Below are 20,038 nucleotides of genomic sequence, written 5' to 3' on the forward strand. Positions count from 1 at the left end.
TTCAGTGGACTATTCTCATAATGTGAAGTAGGACAACACTGTTAACATATAATAATGGCAAGAGCGCATGGGTCCTGTAGATACACAAGTTGTTCAGATCGTTTAGCTACTAAGTCAAAAGCAGGCAACTAGCATACAAATCATTTAAATTGTGAATGCCCTTCCCACTCTGATTTTAATGAGCCTTTTTCTAATTCTCACTCTTATTATGAGAATAAATTCCAACCCTGAATTCTCTCAAAAAACAGGAAAAAAAGTATTTTCTAATTCTTTGATTATTCACTTTTATTCCAGGTGAATCAGGTTTAGAGACATTAGATTCTTTTAATTTAATATTTTAAAACTATTTCCAAATGATCATATGATTGCAGTTTAGTGTAACATGTCCTAAGAGAGGACCAGCTGAAGTTGTAGCTGTGAATAAAATTGGTTTGCTAGCTTAAGAAAATGACAAAACTATTGAAATGTTTCTTTCATTCTTTTTTCTTCTTTTTTGAAGAGTGTCTTTGAAAATATTTTAGAACTGTCGTTTTCATGGATTTTAACCGAAGGTCTTTGGAATTGGAACTGGATCTCTATGACCATTTGGTTGTTGTGTTTATTTATTTAAAAGTGGAGTTTATGCTGTCCCTGCAAATGAGATGATATTTATAAATCGATGACATGTCCACAGAAGTAGAGACTGATGACTATCAGTTTTTCAGGTCTGATGTTTGCTTTAATACAGGGATATTTCCTATCTCAAAAATCTCCTACTAGGGCTTCCCTGGTGGTGCAGTGGTTGAGAGTCCGCCTGCCGATGCAGGGGACACAGGTTCATGCCTTGGTCCAGAAAGATCCCACATGCCGCAGAGCGGCTGGGCGCGTGAGCCATGGCCACTGAGCCTGCGTGTCCGGAGCCTGTGCTCCGCAACGGGAGAGGCCACAACAGTGAGAGGCCCGCGTACCACAAAAAAAAAAAAAAAAAAAAAAATCCTACTGCCTTTATATTAGCCCACTGTTAAGAGTGAATTTTGCGTTTACTTTTACTTTCTAGAAACATTATACAAATTTCATCTCTTTCCCAAGGTAATCTTGGGAATACCAAGGTATTTTTACATTTTTTTTACTCAAAATGAAGTAAGATTATTAAATGAATAAAAGCATGTCGCGAAGAAGAGTATTTCTGTGAAGTAATGTTGCAGAATTAATCCCAGTATCATGCCAAAAAGATTGTCCTTATTTCAGCTTCTTTGGATGTGCATTCCTGTGCATTTAGTCTAATTGTGCAAAAATGATGTGAAGTAAAATGTGTTTCTAAGATGGCCTGTTTTCTTGAAATTTTAAGCTATATTGAGGACACAGTACTCTTCATTTAGAGAACTCAATTTCATGCAGTCGAAGCAGCAATGGAATTTGAAAAACACAACATCTTACTGCATAATGGTGAGCAAAAAATAAACAAATGAGTGAATGTAATAGCAAAACATCTGAGGTTCCAAATATCTCTTTATAGCTGTAAAGAGATACTCTGGAGGAAAGAGCTATAAATGATTGAGCCAGCAGCATGGAGAGAGGAAAAGGCATGAGTTTTGAAGTAAAAAACCTGGGTTTAGGTCCATGGCTACATCATATACCTAAATTATTTTCTTGTCATGAACATGAGAATGATTCTGCACAAGGCATTATGAGAACTAGCAAGAGGAAATTTAAATTTGGGCATGGTAGGCACTCCGTAAGTAATAGCTCTGAAAACCATAGAGGGTCTCAAGAAAGAGTTAAAGAGATGCTGTTCCTACTGAAGTGAAAAAAAAGTGCTTTTTATTTTTAGGTGTGTTGTTACACATTAACCTTATAATCTGTTTTCAAGTGGAACCTGAGGTCTCTCTTTAGTAACCTTTCATCTGTGTGTGGATGTTTTGCTAACACATCTGATAACAGAAACACTTTGACACAGAGGCATTTCATTCTCATGTTCTACTCTGGGCAAGTCATGCCTGCCTTCCTGAAAATCTGAGTCCTCTCCAGTTTCTCTCCTGATTTATTTACCATCCTGCATATAGAAATAACAGCAAGAACACAGTCTTATTTTCCTGAAAAGTCATTCTAAGAATTTGATTAGGGACTTCCCTGGTGGCGCAGTGGTTAAAAATCCGCCTGCCAACACAGGGGACACTGGTTTGATCCCTGGTCCGGGAAGATCCCACACGCTGCGGAGCGGCTAAGCTCATGTGCCAAAACTACTGAGCCTGCGCTCTAGAGCCCACGAGCCACAACTACTGAGTCCGTGTGCCACAACTACTGAAGCCCGTGTGCCTAGAGCCAGTGCTCCTCAACAAACAGAAGCCACCACAATGAGAAGCCCACGCACTGCAACTAAGAGTAGCCCCTGCTCACCGCAACTAGAGAAAGCCAGTGCGCAGCAGTGAAGACCCATCGCTGCTAATTAATTAATTATTTAAAATGCACTGCCTTTCCTCCAGAGGTTTCAGTGTGCCTGACAGCAATTTATTAAGACACAATCGGGCTTCCCTGGTGGCGCGGTGTTGAGAGTCCGCCTGCCGATGGCGCGGGTTCGTGTCCCGGTCTGGGAAGATCCCACATGCCGCGGAGCGGCTGGGCCCATGAGCCATGGCCGCTGAGCCTGTGCGTCCGGAGCCTGTGCTCCGCAACGGGAGAGGCCACAACATTGAGAGGCCCGTGTACCGCAAGAAAAAAAAAAACTACCCACAATCATGAGTAGGTTCTAAGAAATTATTTAAAAAACAAGCAAAAAGAAGAATTTGATTATTTCTTGGTTTGTTTTAACCAAAATGATATTGGTCTCCAAGAAGCATTTTATTCTCCCCATGATATCAGCAGCAACAACAAACGCTAACATTTGTACCATACTTTATAATTTGAGAACTTCCATACAGCTGGTCCCTACATCTCTGCAAAGTAGGAATTCATGTTAATTCCCCGCTTCACACATGATAAGCCTGGATCTCAGAAGTGACACGATGCCGGGCTCCCAAAGCCAGCACGCTGAGGGGCCAATGGGCCGTGCATCTCTACGCCCTGCTGTGGCAAAGCCAAGGATGCCTGTTCTGCCTCCAGCACAAGGGAGAGGAAGAGGTCAAATGCTTAGGAGCGCACTTCCTAAACCGCACAGCTTCAAATGCGTGTTGTGTTATATTACACGGGTGTCCATATTTGCAAGCCACTTCACCAATTTTACAATCTAAATCTCTCCCTTTTTTTTATTAAAAAAATTTTTTAACATCTTTATTGGAGTACGATTGCTTTACAATGGTGTGTTAGTTTCTGCTTTATAACAAAGTGAACCAGCTATACATATACATATCTCCCCATATCTCTTCCCTCTTGCGTCTCCCTCCCTCCCACCCTCCCTATCCCACCCCTCTAGGTGGTCACAAAGCACCGAGCCGATCTCCCTGTGCTATGTGGCTGCTTCCCACTAGCTATCGGTTTTGCATTTGGTAGTATGAGAAACTTCTTGAGAACTTCACAAATACCGTATCTATTTCATTAGCCATTTGATCTTACTTTCTGTAAGTTTTCAGTATTCCCTTTCTCTAATCATCATCCTCAGTTGCACATCTGTGTGTCTGCAGCTCATTTTGTTGTTTTCACTTGTCCTCTTTCCTTTAGGCTTTCCTTCTCTCTCATTCGTTCATGAAACACTTTTGAGCAAATATTGACACATGGCACTTGCCTATCAGACTCTATTTGACGTTCACAGAGGTCAGTCAGACGTGGATCCTGCCTTTAAGATGCTTATAGTTAGCAATCAGAATGGTGGTAGTGAACTGAGCCTTTTTCCCCCTCTGAACACATAGAAATTTTGCATTAAAAAAAATCTTAATTATATAACCAAGTTCAAAAGAAAAGAAAAAAAACAGGTCTAAGAACAGGAAATTCACAGCTAGAGTGGTTTAACTTGGAGTTAAAGCTACACGTGGCCCACAGACTATTGGCTGTAGAAAGATGCCTTAGGGACGTGCATTAGAGCACAAACAGGAACAGGACGCAAGAATGTAGACTCCAGCAAGACCAGGGCATGAAATGGAGCCCCCTGCCAAAAGCCAGGCTCTGCAAAGATTTCACTGTCTACTAACAAGGACAGTAAAACCCAGCAAGCCAGCCAGCCCAGGGACATAGCAAGGAAGCTGAAAGAAATAAGAAATACAAGCCTGCACCACATCAAGTGTGGAGTCTAAAATTTAAACAACGCAGTCTCGCAAAAAGCATTTAAGCTGAGAAATTAGCATCAAAACTGGCAGATCCGGTGAAATGCTTGTACCCTGATAGTTATAAATGCTGAAACTTCCTGTAGAGTCCCTTCCACAAGACAGCGCCCCTGGGATTCACCTAGAAAACAATATATACCAAAATAATGCATGTTAGATAGGCATATGAGCATCCCCCCAAAAAACGAATTTGAAACATTTGAAAGAAACTGTAAAATAAACATGTTAAAAGTAGTTAGAGATAGAATAGGTAAGGTATAATTTAGAGGAAGGGGATGTAGTAACCATAAAGTAAGAAGTCTGTCATGGAAAATAACAGAAGTGTTTGAGAAGGAACCAAATAGAGCATTTCTAGGCACCCAGGCACTAAAAACATCCAAGTGAAAACACTGGAGGCATTAAACAGATTAGCCCACAGAAAAGGAAAAAAAATTATTAGAAAATAGATCTGAGAAAACTATCTAGAATGCAGTACAGACAGATAAAAAGAAAATATAAAAGGGAGGTAAATGTGGAAGACAGTGAGATGGTCCAACACACTGCTAACAGGTGTTCAAAAAGGAAAAATAGCAGGAATGGGGTGGGGATGATGTTTGAAGAAACAATATCTAAGACCATTTCAGAACTTAAGAAATACCTGCATCTTCAAGTCAAATAAGGACATTGAGTCCTGAGCAAGAGAAATAAAAATCAGTCTGCACCTCCGTCCTTCATATTAAAACTGCAGACATCAAAAATAAACAGAGGGGCTTCCCTGGTGGCGCAGTGGTTGAGAGTCCACCTGCCGATGCAGGGGACACGTGTTGGTGCCCCGGTCTGGGAAGATCCTACATGCCGTGTGGAGCAGCTGGGCCCGTGAGCCATGGCCGATGAGCCTGCGCGTCTGGAGCCTGTGCTCCGCAACGGGAGAGGCCACAACAGTGAGAGGCCCGCATACTGCCAAAAATAAAATAATTAATTAATTTAAAAAATTTTTTAATTTAAAAATATAAACAGAGGAAAAATTTTTTAAGCTACCAAAGAGAAGATGCAAATTCCCTACCTTTAAAAGAATGACAGTTAGACTAACAAGAAATTTCCCAAAAGCAGTAGTGAAGGACCAGGTGTAATGGAATAGTATCTTCAAAGTACTGAGGGAAATTACCCGTCACACTAGAAATCTATAATGTGTTAAAACTATCATTCAAGAATAAAGGTGAAATAAAGACATTTTCAAACATATCAAGACTGAAAGATTTGAACATTCAGCAACTGACCGCTGCTGAAAGAATTACAAATATATATATGAGTTTGTACCCCGATAGCTTAAATCCAGGCTTCTCATGTGTAAAACTGGGAATTAACACAAATTCCTACTTTGCAGAGATGTAGGGACCAGCTCTATGGAAGTTCTTAAATTGTAAAGCACTGTACAAATGTTAGCTTTTGTTGTTGTTGCTGGTATCATGGGGAGAATAAAATGCTTCTTGGAGACCGATGATCATTTGGGTTAAAACAAACTAAGAACCCAGTTGAACCCAGTAGTACGGAGTGGAGTGCAAAAAGCAATGGTGATGAGAGAAATATGTTTGTAACTCTAAACAGACATGGGGTGTGGATGTGAGAGAGAGACAGACTGATTTCAAGGGTGATCTGAAAACAAGTTGAAATTTAAATACTAAAGAGGAATAAGATGCAGGATGGGAAGCAGTGGACCAAAGATAAAGTACTCGACATCTTTTCAGTTTCTCATGGAAAAGCTATTGATTAACTTTAGATTTTTAAGTATGCAAGTTCATAACTTGATAATTGTTTTAAGAGTAAAAATAGAATGTGTATCTTCTAAATCCCAATAGATGAGCAAGAGGTTTTTTTTTTTTAATTTTGTAAGCTGGATCCATGTAATAAAAGGAAGGAAAGTAGAGCGAAAGGAGGGGAGAAAGTTAGAATGGTGGAAAAAATAGCCAAGTATATTAGTAATCATGATAAATGAAAACAGATTAAACTGAGCTAGTATAATACAAAGACTCTCAGATTCTTTTAATCCAGCTTTTTGCTGTTTAAAAGATACATGTGTGATATGTAATTATGTGGGAACTTTGTAAACAAGGGATTTTTTAAAAGGGCATTCGGGGCAAATTCTAAAGAGACAGCAAAAGAAGGAGACCAGAAGGAAGAAAGGGAGGGAGGGAGGGAGGGAGGGAGGGAGGGACTAAGGAAAGATCATCAGACAAAATTTTTAAGGCAAAAAATATTATGAATAAAGGTGGTATTAGTGATAGGAGGGGGGAAAAGCTTTAAATAAAATGGATAAAGATATGAAGAGACAAATCATCAAAGAAGAAACCCAAATGGTCAGAAAACATTTGAAGAAATGTTTCAGCCTGCTGGTGATAATGGCAATGCAAATAAAAGCAACAGTGGGATAACCCTTTCAACCCCCATCAGATGGCGGAAAAAAAAAAAATTCAAATCGGTTAATGACAAGTATTCATGGCATGTGGAATAAAAGGACATATCATCTCTTACTGGTTGGAATGAAAGCAGCAGATGTGCACACATCTATGACTCAGCAGTTCTATTTTTGTCCTGTATTTTAGAGCAGTGCCCAAGGATGTCCCTTGGGCATCATCTGTAATACTCGTAAAGTGGAAACAAACCCAAGTGTCCGTCCGGAGTGGAATGGATTAGTAAACTGTGATGTATTCAAACCGATGAAACTCACAGCAGGGAAAATGTCCTTGCTTAGAGTTACCTGTATGAAAATGGATACGTCGTAGAATCACAACGTTGAATAAAAATAAGTTGCAGAAGGATATGCATATCTATTTTCAAATTTACATAAAACCAAGCAGTACTGTGTGCTGTTTTTATGGATACATACGTGTGTGTAAAGGATACACATCTGAGAGGAAATAATAATCTCCCAAAGTGAGTGGTTCACTTCTTCAGTGAGGAAGATGAATGGGAACAGGGAGGGAGACAGAGCGGGCCTCAACTCGGCCGTGTTTATTTTATAAAGATCTAAAGCTAATACGGCAAAAATATTAGCATTTATTCTTAATTCTGCATGGTAGGTCCATAGGCTCCTGCTATTTTTCTGTGTGTGTGTGTTTGTGTGTGTATGTGTGTGTGTTTTAAAAATATTTCCTTAATTAAACATAGCTCCTGGAAAGACACATACCATGTGATATCACTTATATGTGGAATCTAAAATACAACACAAATGAACATATCTACAAAACAGAAACAGACTCACAGACGTAGAGAACAGACTTGTGGTTGCCAAGGGGGAGAGGGGTGGAGATGGATAGACTGGGAGTTTGGGGTTAGTAGATGCAAACTATTATATATACGATGGATAAACAACAAGGTCCTACTGTATAGCAAAGGGAACTATATTCAATATCCTGTGATAAACCATAATGGAAAAGAATATAAAAAAGAATTTATATATATATGTATAACTGAATCACTTTGCTGTACATCAGAAATTAACAACATTGTAAATCAACTCTACTTCAATAAAAAAATAAATTTAAAAAATGATAACAATATCTCTTAGCCTGTTATGGGAAGGGAGAGACATATAGCAATAATACCAAGCAAAATGCTATGTGTTCCATTATGGGTTTTTTACAAATGTCTTTCAGACTTGGGATAAAAGAGATTTTTGCCATTTGAACCCACGAGTGCATCCGGAAGAGGTATCGCAGGGTTGCTTTGCTACAGACACCCACCTGGTTCGGTCACTCATAGAAATAGATCAGCCATTGTGACCTCCTTTTCTGTGTCTATAGCCTTTGTTAAGTCCTTTCCCAGTTCTCACCAGTAAACTCTTTTTTACTAATTTCATTCTGGTCATCATAGCAGAGTACTTATCCAGGGCCTCCCAAAAGAATTATTACTTTGAGGAAAAACATCTGAACAACTAAATGATGCCTTACTTCCTTCTCACGGAAAGAGAAAATAATGAGTTCTGTCGTAAAAGCATGCGGATTTTTATGGAAACGCTTGAATTTGGCGGAGAAAGTAGCTTGGTTGGCTGTTTAAATGGACACGTGTATGTATCACACGAACTCCCATATCACTTTCTTCCTGTACTGGAGAGATTCCATTTGAGGAATCTTTTAAAATGTTGTCTGATTTCCCTTTTGAAATGTGCTGCTGCAAAGAGTTAACGGACACGTTTCACGACCTCTGTAAAGGGGTCCGTGTAGAAATAAGACTGTTCATCACTGTCCTGCATCCACAGCATCTAACACAGCCCTTCCAAATAGTAAGTGCTTGGGATCACTGGCCAAAGAGGAACAGGCATCTCCAGGCTTCCCCCCACATCACAGCAGCTTCTCTGCTTGGTGGACAATCTCACGATCACACACGCCACCATCACTTGTTGTCACTCTTGACGTAAAATGAAATCACGGCGCGCTTTGAGAAAGGTTGGTTTCGGTGCTTCTGACACATTCTCCCAGTGGACGAGTCAACAGCCTGACAGGGTTGGTCTGTAAGCCATTTACCAGTCACTGTGCAAGGCAGCTGACTTGCCTTGCAAGTACACCTCTGCTCCATGTTGAAGCCAAAAGCAAATGAGAGATCTGACCCAGATCTCTCATCAGGCTGCCTTGGGCCGCCAGTCTGGGTCGGATCGTGGACATTGCCTTCTCAGACGTCTTTGCTTTTCCTTTGCAGAGAGAAGATGCACCAGTCTGCCATGTATGAGCTTTGCCAGGGGATGCACCAGATCAGCCTTCAGTTTGTCCGGCTGCAGCTCACCTTTGAGGAATACACCGTCATGAAAGTGTTGCTGCTGCTGAGCACAAGTAAACTGACACCCACCTGGCCCTTCTCCTACATTGTCACATCATCTCCCCTTTAGGAGAGTTGCCTATTTATAGGGTCAGGGAGTCGATATGAAAAAAAAATAGGAGGAGGTGGGCGGAGGGCTTTGGTGTCGGATGACCTAAGTTACTTGCAGAGTGTGAAGCTTTGGGTAGAGCATCTGCCTTGATTCCTTCATCCATCTGATTTGTTAAGTGTCTGTTATGTGTATGGTGGGACTGGGCAATTCAGGAACGACTGGGATGAATGAGGCACAGTCTCCACCCTCAGGGAGTTTTACCGTAAGATAAATTCCAAGGTAGTTTTAATACACTGTGGAAAGGGATTATCTACCGTGATAGAGATAAAGAGGGGGCTCTTCTCTGGGGGCTCAGAGAAGAGAAGCGCATGCTCAGTTCTGGGTATCAGGGAGGGATTCGTGGTGAAGCTGCAACTCAGAGAGCTTTGCCAGGATGAGGGGTTGAATCTGAGGCAGGAGCTGGCCTTCCTGCTGGGGAACACAGCACGAGCGAGCGTGGCGGGGTGGGAAGCAGACCCATGCAATAGCACTTAGTTCTCGGGAATTGTTTTGCCTGTTAATGTTTTAAATTTTTTATCTCATTTCTGTATCCACTAAATTTTTCAAGGCACGTCAGGTGGTATTGGATTGGGGAGAAGTGGGGAATTAGGTTGGGATGCAGATTGGGCCGGAAGATTCCCACCTGTTGAAGACAACTGGTGTCTATTAGGCGAGCAGGGGAGCGTGGTACCAAAGGCTCTGAGCAGTCGGGTGACATGACCAAAGGGATCCTTCATGGCTTTATGAACATGTATCTGACAGTAAACTGGATGAGAGGGAATGGGACAGGGAGGGAGAGAGGCCAAGCCAGACAGAGAATTGAGCCAGACTAGAAGCCTAGAGACCTGCTGTGAGGCTGTTGAAATAACAGCCTGGAAAATAATGGTGGATGCTATGATGACAGCACCAAACGCGTTCAAGATACACTGCAGAGTTGACCTTGGCAACTGACAAGAAGGGGAAATAAAAATAGTCTGGGTCGGAAGTGACCTAGGTTTTGAGTGCAGCGAAGTGACTCAGATGGCAGTGATACCATGAAGAGAAATGCGTTCACGTCAGGACTTGGAGCAGATTTTGTGGAGCGTAAAATGACTTCTCTTTGGGATGGGCTAATTGTCAGAGGTAGCCTCTCATAGAGAGGCTGAAAGAGGGGGAAACTGGGGGACTCGAGCTCAGAAGACAGGTTTGGGTATCAAGATATAAACTCGCAATTATCCTTGTAGAAAATGAAAGTCCAATGGCGAGTGGGGTGCCGAGACACAGAAAGAAGAGGAAAGAGCCGTTGAGCTACTGGAAAGGAGGATTGCAGCGGCTGAGGGACAGGGACAGAACTGTCAGGGAGGTCGGGGAACTGGGAAGGTACCAAGAGTTCAAGGTTTCCCAAGCGGCATGACTGATGGCATCACTTCCAGGGAAAGCTGAGAATGCTGACAGAAGCCTAGTGGGGTTGACCGTTGGGCATCAGGCAGGTGCCAGACAGCCAGGGACTTGCAGATGGATGGGAAGCCTTTTTAGGCGCCCGGAACCAAGCATGAGAGGAGAGAAGTCGATGGCAGACGGTGCCAGAAGAGACGAGGGAGGGCAGGATTAGCCTTGTCAAGGATGCTGAGCGCTTCTTCCCCAGACAAGGGCACAGGCCTTTTCAAACAGAGGGGAAGGAATTTGAGGAAGCTCCCATCAGATGAGGGTGAGACCGGGAATGACGGCAAGAGACAGGATGGAGAGGAAATCCCAGAGCCAAGCGCTGTGGGCCACTGAGAAAACGGAGAAATGTCCTGAATGCCGAGGACGCCGGGATGAGTGACGAGGACTTCAGAGGAGGAGAGTTTGTTGAGCGACCACCTGGAAGCTGAAAAGAGCATCCAGGATGCCGCCAGCCCTCCCCTTGGTCCAGGAATCGGCAGCTTGGGAGAAGGGGCGGTTTTCAGTAGAGTCACGAGCAAGCAAGTGGCATCAGCAGCCAAGCACTGAGGATGGAATGGATAAGAAGAGGTGCTGTTTCCAGCAGGGAGGATTGGGTCTGGGGAAGACTGAAGCCTGAGACGGGTAGAACAGGAAGCAGGGAGGCAGTGGCAGATGCCAAGCACTGAGGATGGAATGGATAAGAAGAGGTGCTGTTTCCAACAGGGAGGATTGGGTCTGGGGAAGACTGGAGCCTGAGACGGGTAGAACAGGAAGCAGGGAGGCAGTGGCAGATGCCAAGCACTGAGGATGGAATGGATAAGAAGAGGTGCTGTTTCCAACAAGGGAGGATTGGGTCTGGGGAAGACTGGAGCCTGAGACGGGTAGAACAGGAAGCAGGGAGGCAGTGGCAGATGCCAAGCACTGAGGATGGAATGGATAAGAAGAGGTGCTGTTTCCAACAGGGAGGATTGGGTCTGGGGAAGACTGGAGCCTGAGACGGGTAGAGCAGGAAGCAGGGGGGCAGTGGCAGATGCGGATCCCTACCTGCTCCACCTCCGTTTAACACCTCTCAGGTGTTTTTATCTGTGATCTGATTTAACACTGCAAGGTGGGTAGCCCTCCGTTCTAAAGTGGACAGGATGGAGGCATGCAGGTGTGACTTGTGCAGCCTCCTTGGGGAGTTAGGACTCAAACCCAGGGCCTTGGCCTTCACTCGCAGCGATTCCCGCTCTGCCCCAAGCAGGAAGTGGAAAGCAGGCCGTGACAGGTGAGGGCAGCAGGGAGACTGGAGGGAGAGCAGGCTGTGGGAGGGAGGTGAGGTCAGCACTTCCCAGCTGTGTTTCACTTGGCCGGCAAGGCTTTTCAGGTTGCTTTTGGCCTTTTGTCTGGTTTGATTTTCACTGACCAGTTGTGCAGGGCAGCCCACGCTGTCCCCAGTTTACCGCGGGCCCCACCGGTCCCTCCATTCCTCCCTGTACACTCAGCCCACAGCCAGGAGCTTGTGTTTGCAGCCCCTCATCCGCAGGGTCAGTGGAACCAGGCTTAGCTCCCTGCTCCAGTGTTCCTCAAGGTTTCTGAGGTTCCCAGTTTATTCTTTCTGGAATGTAACCTTGGAAATGTACTCTTAGTTCCCCAACCAGGGATTGAACCCACGCCCTTAGCAATGCAAGTACGGAGTCCTAACCACTGGACTGCCAGGGAATTCCCTGGAAATGTACTCTTGAAATTCAGAGACAGTGATTTTATTCCCCTTTCCAAGCTATGTCACTAACCATTACTCTTAGAAAAATGTAAAAAAAAAATATATATATATATATATATATCAGATGGGTGATATAATTTAATTTTTTTCTAAAATGCGTGTGATACTAATCCTTCGTAAACTTTGACCACTCCTTGTAATTGGTGTCTTATCCTTTTACATCCATTTAATCAGTCAGCCTATAATCAATTCTGATATCACTTTGAAGCTCCCTGAATTAATTTATTAGCTTCCAAGTAGCTCAGTACATTCAAGGCTGATTTTTGTAGATGTAGAAAAAGCAAAATCAAAAAGTAGAACAGAAGTAAAGAATTTTACTGCAGCTTAAACTGCAGCTTATTTTACTGCAAGCCTATTTTGCTAACCTGTGATACAACGTATGAAAAATGTTCTTCTTATTTAGAAGCTTAAATGACACACCTGATGTCCAGTGTATCAGGAAAGTTTCTAAGCAATGACATCAAGAGAAGATCATGTTCTTTTTGCTCACAGAGGAAAGCAGACCATCTTCCCACCCAGTTGCCTCTTTGCTCTTCTCCAGCCCATAGATTTTGGATGATTTCCAGGAGCCCTGCTGCATTTAATAAGTAAATTCAGAAAATCCGGGCAGACCTCCAAAATTTGAGGTTTTGCCTAAGTTCTCTTTTTTTGTGGGTTTGTTTCAACTTCTAAAATATCTGGCTGGGAAACTGGTACAATATATTTCAGTCACAGCAGTAAAATACAAGTAATATTTGATACAAGTTGTTCATAATCTTGAGAATTTTGATAACACAGGTATCAGAAATATGAAGGCTTTTGGTTAATCTTAGTAGCTATACCAAATAGCATTGAAATACAGTTGTGAAATGTATTCACTCCATTCTAATTTTAGATAATTTTTTAAGGTATGACATCCATGAGTATCTATACTGAAAAACTAAAGGTTTACTCCATAACATTTTGAAACTTAAAAAAATAAATGTTTATCTGTGGGTGGGCAGTGTAGGCACTTACTTGCAAACTTTCAGTTTCTTTTGGAACGTTTTGGGTTAACATTAACGTTTTGGTAGAAAGTGGATCCGTAGTTTCACTATTAACGTCCTGGTTATTACCATCCTGCTTTACGTTTTTTATACTTTTACAACAAGGGTTTAATTGCAAAGAAAAATAAACTGTCACATAATGGATGATATTTAATTCTGAACGTGAATGTCCAATATTTTAAACCACAACTAATATTGTGGCAGCCTCAGGAATTTGTGCAGTGGCCACTAGGGATTTATTTTTTCCCCACAAACAATAGACTTAGATAAATGACAAATCAAAAGCCTCAACAATTAAACTCAAGGAGAAGATTATTAACATCATATGGGAAGTTAATTTGCAAGATAATCTGTATCTTTATACAGGACAACAGGGTTTATTTGGAAACAGTGGTATTCCTGCTCCCAGGGTTACATGTAACACTCAAAAACATATTCAGCCATTCTAAAGAGCTGATGGCCCAAGTAAGTTATTATTTATACCAGTTATTGTAAATTAGCAAATAGGATGTGCACTTAAGAAGTGAGAGTAAGAGCAATTTCAGACTCTATTATCACAAGTTGAGTTTTTATTATCTTCATCATCCAAAAAGGAAAGTTCTAAGTGATTTGATTTTTCAGAGTTAAAGCATAAGCATGAGTACATATTGGCTGTAGTGAACAAAAGCAAACATGTAGGTAGATTTTCAAAGGGGACACGTGTAGCTTACACTCTGCCCTACATCTCCTCGCAGAACACAGACCCTGGTGCACCCCCTTCTCCATAAAGTGTGTTCACATGTGTCCTGGGAAAGAGCATCTCCTTTCAGGTCACAGAAACACTCGTATCCTTCCAGGTGCTGAATTTCAAAGTATTATTTTTAGTGAGATGTTTTTTGTTTCATTAGGAAAGCCAGCCACTCCATACAAAGAAAGAAGAAAACATAACCCTTAATTTTCTATCTTATCGAAGATAATGATGAATGTGGTTTCTTCTCTTCGAAAGTTTTTGATCTTGCCTTGTATGCAGAGCACTGTTTTGTTACCCGTCACACACACAAGCCAGTGCACAGACCTGCCAGCAGGTCTGGGCAGTCACATGACAGTGCCTCGGTGGTCATGTGCTCTTGGAACAAAGAGGATGGGAAGTGCTTCTTTGCCACACACTGTCTTGCCCCTGGTAGATGTCAGGTTTCCCCGAGTGTCTTTGACATTGGAACTGGAATATGAAGATGCTGCTTTCTAATTCCAGCCCCAGCTTAGATTGTCTGTGGCTCTTCCAGTTGTCCTGGAAAATCAAAGTATATTTTCCTATGTCTGAGGTATTGGCAAGTTGGGATTCATAAAAACTTTGATGACAGACCACAAGACAGTATAGCACTGTGGTTAAGAGACAGGCTTTGGAAACAGACAGACTTAAGTTTATACCCTTCCTCTACCATGTATTTATCGTGTCCTTGTGCAAGTGATTAAACCTCCAGTCTTCAGTTTCCACATCTGTAAAATGAGAATAACATAATGATTATGTCGTAAGACTGATGTCAAGATTAAGCAAGCTAATATAAACAAAGTGCATTATAACATACACCCAATAAACCAGTTATTATTCTTTTGTATATGTGTGTGTACAAAGGTTAACCGTCATACAGCTGCCATGTTTATTCATCAATGTAATCACTGAGATTCAATATCAATCTCAAAGTGTGAGCCTCATGACCTCAAAATAGTCTAAGCTATTTGACTATGAGGACGCTAAAGCTGTTTTCCAACTTGGGAACTTACATGTCGGTATTCCTTCAACACAGTTCCAAAGGATGGCCTCAAAAGCCAGGCTGCGTTTGAAGAAATGAGGACAAATTACATCAAAGAACTGAGGAAGATGGTAACGAAGTGTCCCAACAATTCCGGGCAGAGCTGGCAGAGGTTCTACCAACTGACCAAGCTTCTGGACTCCATGCATGATGTAAGTAGAGCCTCTTGGTGCCTGTTAAATGAAGGATCCACAGCCACACACTGTGGACCCAGAGCAACTGGAGAGCTGAGAAAGTTCTCGAGGCTTTGGGAAGAATAGGGGTAAGTTATCCACGGGAGGCAGCAAGAGTTGAAAACTCAGGAGGAAAGAAGCGTTTCTTCAGAATACCTTTGAAACAAACTTCATGTAAAGGAAAAAGTGTGGCTCTTTTCCCTCCTGAGCGGAGTGTGAGAGAAATGTGCACCATGGTGGCAAAGCCTGAGCTCTGGGCCAGGGAGGGCCCTCGGATTTGCTACAGGTGTCAGATCAAGTTTCCCACTTCTGCTTGCAATTTAGGAACTGTTTGGTTAATGAAAATGTTTGCTTTAACATTGCATAAATAGAGTCCATCTTCTACAACTGTTAATCTAATAACCCAATCTTTCAAAAACATTATTAGTGGTCCAGGGCCAGCTGGGATCATCTCATTTGTTGCCAAATTTTGAATCTTATATTCAGTATTCTTCGTAGGAGTCACCTTTCTTGGCTTGTGTAAATGTGGAAAGTAAATTCTGAGCTGGTTTCTAATTTATTCAATTACAGATGTAGTGGTGGTTAGCAGTTTCTACAAAATACTGACTTGGATAACTTGGTTTGTTATGTCACTTAAAATATGCTTCTTGTTTCATTTTGCAAGCAGTTTCTCTAGTTCTGGCTCAAAAAAAAGTTATACACGGTCATGCTAATTTAGCTTTTTTATATTTGGAAGGTTTTCCTACTTTCTTTTGGAAAATTTATTGCCCAAGTTCAGCCCATGTAATTTGGGTAGGAAACCCCTTTTCAAGTACTTCTGTATTGTTAAGGGCAATGTTGACAGGCTTGATGACCAATATTATAATGGTATTACTACTGAAATAATGGTTCATCCTTTAGAGGTTTGTTTATGCCAGTGGAATGGTATGGCCTTGTGGGTTGGTTGATAAAAGAATGTCACTTTCCAGGGTTTCCACACTGAAGACCCTGTGCGTATCACGTTGGCCCTTGCTTTCTCTGAACGTTTCATACAATAAGAGTCAAATTTCCACAAGGTGAATAGAGCGATAGATAGTTTTGCTAATTATTAGTGGCCTAAAAGCATGGCTTAATAGAAAATCTCAGGGATAAGAAATGATGGTCTACAGGACTGTGGGGAACACAGCAAACGATGCTATCCACAGCCCTCACAAGAGGAAGTAAAGGAAACTAGACCGTGGCGCAGGATCATCTCCCCGAGAACAAGCAGCACAGTTACTCGCTCCTGTTGGTTTTCTCGAAAGTCCTTCTTAGTGGAGCTGGGGTGGGGGCGGAGGAACAGCAGGTGTGATTCTCTCTTGATGAATTCTGTCATTTGTGCAAATGATTGGGCAGGCACAGCGCAGTTTCAAAATGAGTGTGTAAGTGTTATCACAGCATATGAAAAGAGATGATACATTTTGAGGCAATTTACATGTAATGAGACTGACAATAGAAGTTAAAACCTGTGTATCCACAGCCTTTCGGGATCTCTGTGCCTTGAGCACAGTAGGACAGTGGAAACCCTCGGAGGCTGCACCAGGGGTCAAGGTGTCAAACCGTCCTCTGCTGGCTTGTTTTTAGTGCAGCACAGTGCTTGGCACAAGATAGGAACTCAGTGAACCGTTGCCAAATCATAAATGATGACTTGCTGCAAAATCCCCCAAGGCAAATCAGTGTCTTTTTAGTATTTTTTCTATTATGGTATAATTGATACAAAATAAATCAAACATAGTTAGTGCATACCATGTGAGAAGTCTGACACATGTCTACACCCATGAAACTATCATCACAATCAAGACAGCAAACATGTCCATCACTCCAGAAGTTTCCTTGTGCCTTTTTTTAATTGAAGTATAAGTGATGTACAACGTTGTGTTAATTTCTGCTGTACAGCAAAGTGATTCAGTTATACAAATATATATATTCTTTTTCATATTCTTTTCCATTATGGCTTATCACAGGATATTGAATATAGTTCCCTATGCTATACAGTAGGACCTTGTTGTTTATCCATAAGCTTTCCTGCTACCTACTACTCCCTAGGTGCTTTCCATATTGCTTTCTGGCAATGTAGATTAGTTTATATATGCTAGTGTCTCATATACACGGAATTATGCAGTAGATAGTCTTTGGTAGCTGGCATCCTTCACTTGGCGTAATTATTTGGGGATTCATCTATGCTGTTCCCATATATCAGTACTTCATTTCTACTTATTGCTGACTAGCGTCCCATCATAAAGATATTTCACAGTTCAGCGGTCCTATCACCTATTGATGGACATTTGGGTTGTTTCCAGATTGGGCGCTACTAACAGATAAAGTTGCCCTGCACATCGTGTATACGTCTCTGTGTGGACATTGCTTTCTTTTTCTTGAGTCAATAGCAGCGGAAGACTGGGTCATGTGGTAGGTATGTTTTCGTTGTTTACGAGATCGCCAAACGGTCTTCCAAAGTCACTGGACAATTGTGCGTTCCCTCGAGAAGTGTGTGTGAGTTCAGATTGTCCCACATCCTTGCTAACACTCAGTATCATTAGTCTTTTTAGTTGTAGCCATTCTCATAGCTGTGTGGCGATGTCTCCCTGTGGTTTTAGTTTGCATTTCTCTCATGATTAATGCTCTTTTCTTGTGCTTATTCACCATCTTTGCTGAAGTATCTGTTCACCTCTTTTGCTCATTTTTAAACACTGGATTGTTCATTTGTAATTAGATTGTTGAGTTTTGAGACTCCTTTATATATTCTAGAAACAATTCCTTTATAAGATATATGACTTGCAAGTATTTTCTCCCAGGCCATGGTTTATCTTTTCATTCTCTTAACAGTGTCTTGTGCAGAGCAGGGATTTTGAATTCTAATAAAGTCCAATTGATTATTTTCTTCTTTTATGAATTATGTTTTTGGCTATAGCTAAGAAATCCTTGTCTAAGCCAATGTCACAAAGCTTTTCTCTTCCATTTTCTCCTAGAGATCATTGTCCTTCATTGACTGATACGTAGTGTCTCAAAAACCTTTTCTTCATGTATTTTTTTTCTGAGTATTTTTGGTTATTTCTGGTGGAAGGGTAAATCCAATCCACCTTACTCCACTTTGGCTAGAAGGAGAACATTCTTTGGGGAATCACTGGAATCACTTTAATTCTAAAACCTTTATTTTAAGCAATCAAAACTGTTTGCCCTTAGAAGTAGCCTAACAGAAGCATCTTGAATGCTCTGTTTATATTCCCATCCCAGACAGAACATTGAAAAATGCATTGTAAGTCTAGAGGGACCTTTCTAACATTCACGCTTACTCAGACTTGAGACTGCCTACAGCTTTTTCATTAGAGTAAATAAAAGAGTCAACATTTGTAGAATTTTCTTCCAGGGAACAAAGAGCTACAGAAGGACTGGCTCTGTACTCAGAGCCTCGTTCTGGTCACCTTGTGGAAAGAGAGCATGTGTTCCTAAGGGTCACACAAACAAAAACCCTGTGCTGGGCTTCCCTGGTGGTGCAGTGGTTGAGAGTCCGCCTGCCGATGGAGGGGACACGGGTTCGTGCCCCGGTCCGGGAGGATCCCACATGCCACGGAGCGGCTGGGCCCGTGAGCCATGGCCGCTGAGCCTGTGCGTCTGGAGCCTGTGCTCCACAACGGGAGAGGCCATAACAGTGAGAGGCCCGCGTACCGCAAAACAAACAAACCCTGTGCATGTAAATCAAAGTTCTGCTTAAATAGCGTGCATAGTACGCAGCCCTCAGGACTCACATCCTTAGATCTGGGGACACGTGTACACAGCTCTCGTGATGCATGATTTTCTCCCACTTGGTGCACACATGGGTTGGCAGAGCAGTGCCGAGGTGCGTGGAAGGAACGTTCTCTGAAAGAACAGGTTGGCAGTTAAGTATTTGAACTGGTCAGCAACTTTCATGAATCACAAGCCCTCCAAACATCAATCTTCCCCCCAAAAAAGATTCAAAGAAAGCAGCTGTGGCCAGGCTTCTCGGGATAGGTGTATTTTTGCATCGTAAATGGGCGTTATATGTAAAGCATGTAGATTCCTTATTCTAGCGAGAACAGAGAATTACTAGTCACTTTCTAGGTATTGCTGTGAATGGCAGTTAATTTCCTGTGAGTGTAAGAGGCACGTTTCTAATGAATTTGTTGGTAACTTCCACTCATTCATGGAGATCAGGGACTATTTATGTTACTATCAGTGTGTAGAACAGCTGGTAAACATTAATGGATGATATTAGTGTTTCTTAGAGGCAAAAAAATTGCCCTTTCTCTGTTAACTAGTTTCAAGGTTATACTGTTGTAATTGACTTTATTTCCACCTACACACTAGCCTACAGAGTGCCTCATGCCTAGCAAAATGGATGAGATTGCAGAGGAGACAAAATAAACGTGGGACACCAACCCAACCCTCAGACTGCATAGATTCTAGAGAGACAGCTAGAGTGTAATACAAGGCAGAAGGTAACTAGGGGCAGTGGGACCTTTGAGAGCACCCGCATGTTCATTCGTTCATGTGACTGAGCCCCTACCATGTTCTAGGACCAGAGGTGCAAGTGGGAACAGAATGCCCGTCCTTAGGAATCCCACTCACCCTGATGGGGGAAGAGGTTCATCCCATTCTAAAGGGGAAGCCGAGGGGTGAACATTGGTTTGGATGCCTCAGTACCTATGTTATTTCATGCAGTTCTAAAAACCCCCTACAAGCTGGGTATTATTCTCATTATTCCCATTCCTGTCCTTAGGAATCCCACTTGCTCTG

At 42.1% G+C, this 20,038-nt stretch overlaps 1 protein-coding gene across 4 annotated transcripts in view; it reads left to right on the plus strand.

Moving 5' to 3' along the window:
* NR3C2 (nuclear receptor subfamily 3 group C member 2) overlaps nucleotides 1-20,038 on the plus strand; it is a 377,271-nt gene that overhangs the window by 325,076 nt on the left and 32,157 nt on the right. For all 4 annotated transcript variants that reach the window (XM_079920738.1, XM_079920741.1, XM_079920740.1 and 1 more), the window contains exons 7-8: nucleotides 8,904-9,034; nucleotides 15,087-15,244. In XM_079920738.1, the coding sequence (XP_079776864.1) occupies nucleotides 8,904-9,034; nucleotides 15,087-15,244 (289 nt within the window). The remainder of the gene's footprint in view (nucleotides 1-8,903; nucleotides 9,035-15,086; nucleotides 15,245-20,038) is intronic.

This window comes from Stenella coeruleoalba, assembly GCF_951394435.1.
Source record: "Stenella coeruleoalba genome assembly, chromosome: 4".
Taxonomy (NCBI): Eukaryota; Metazoa; Chordata; class Mammalia; order Artiodactyla; family Delphinidae; genus Stenella; species Stenella coeruleoalba.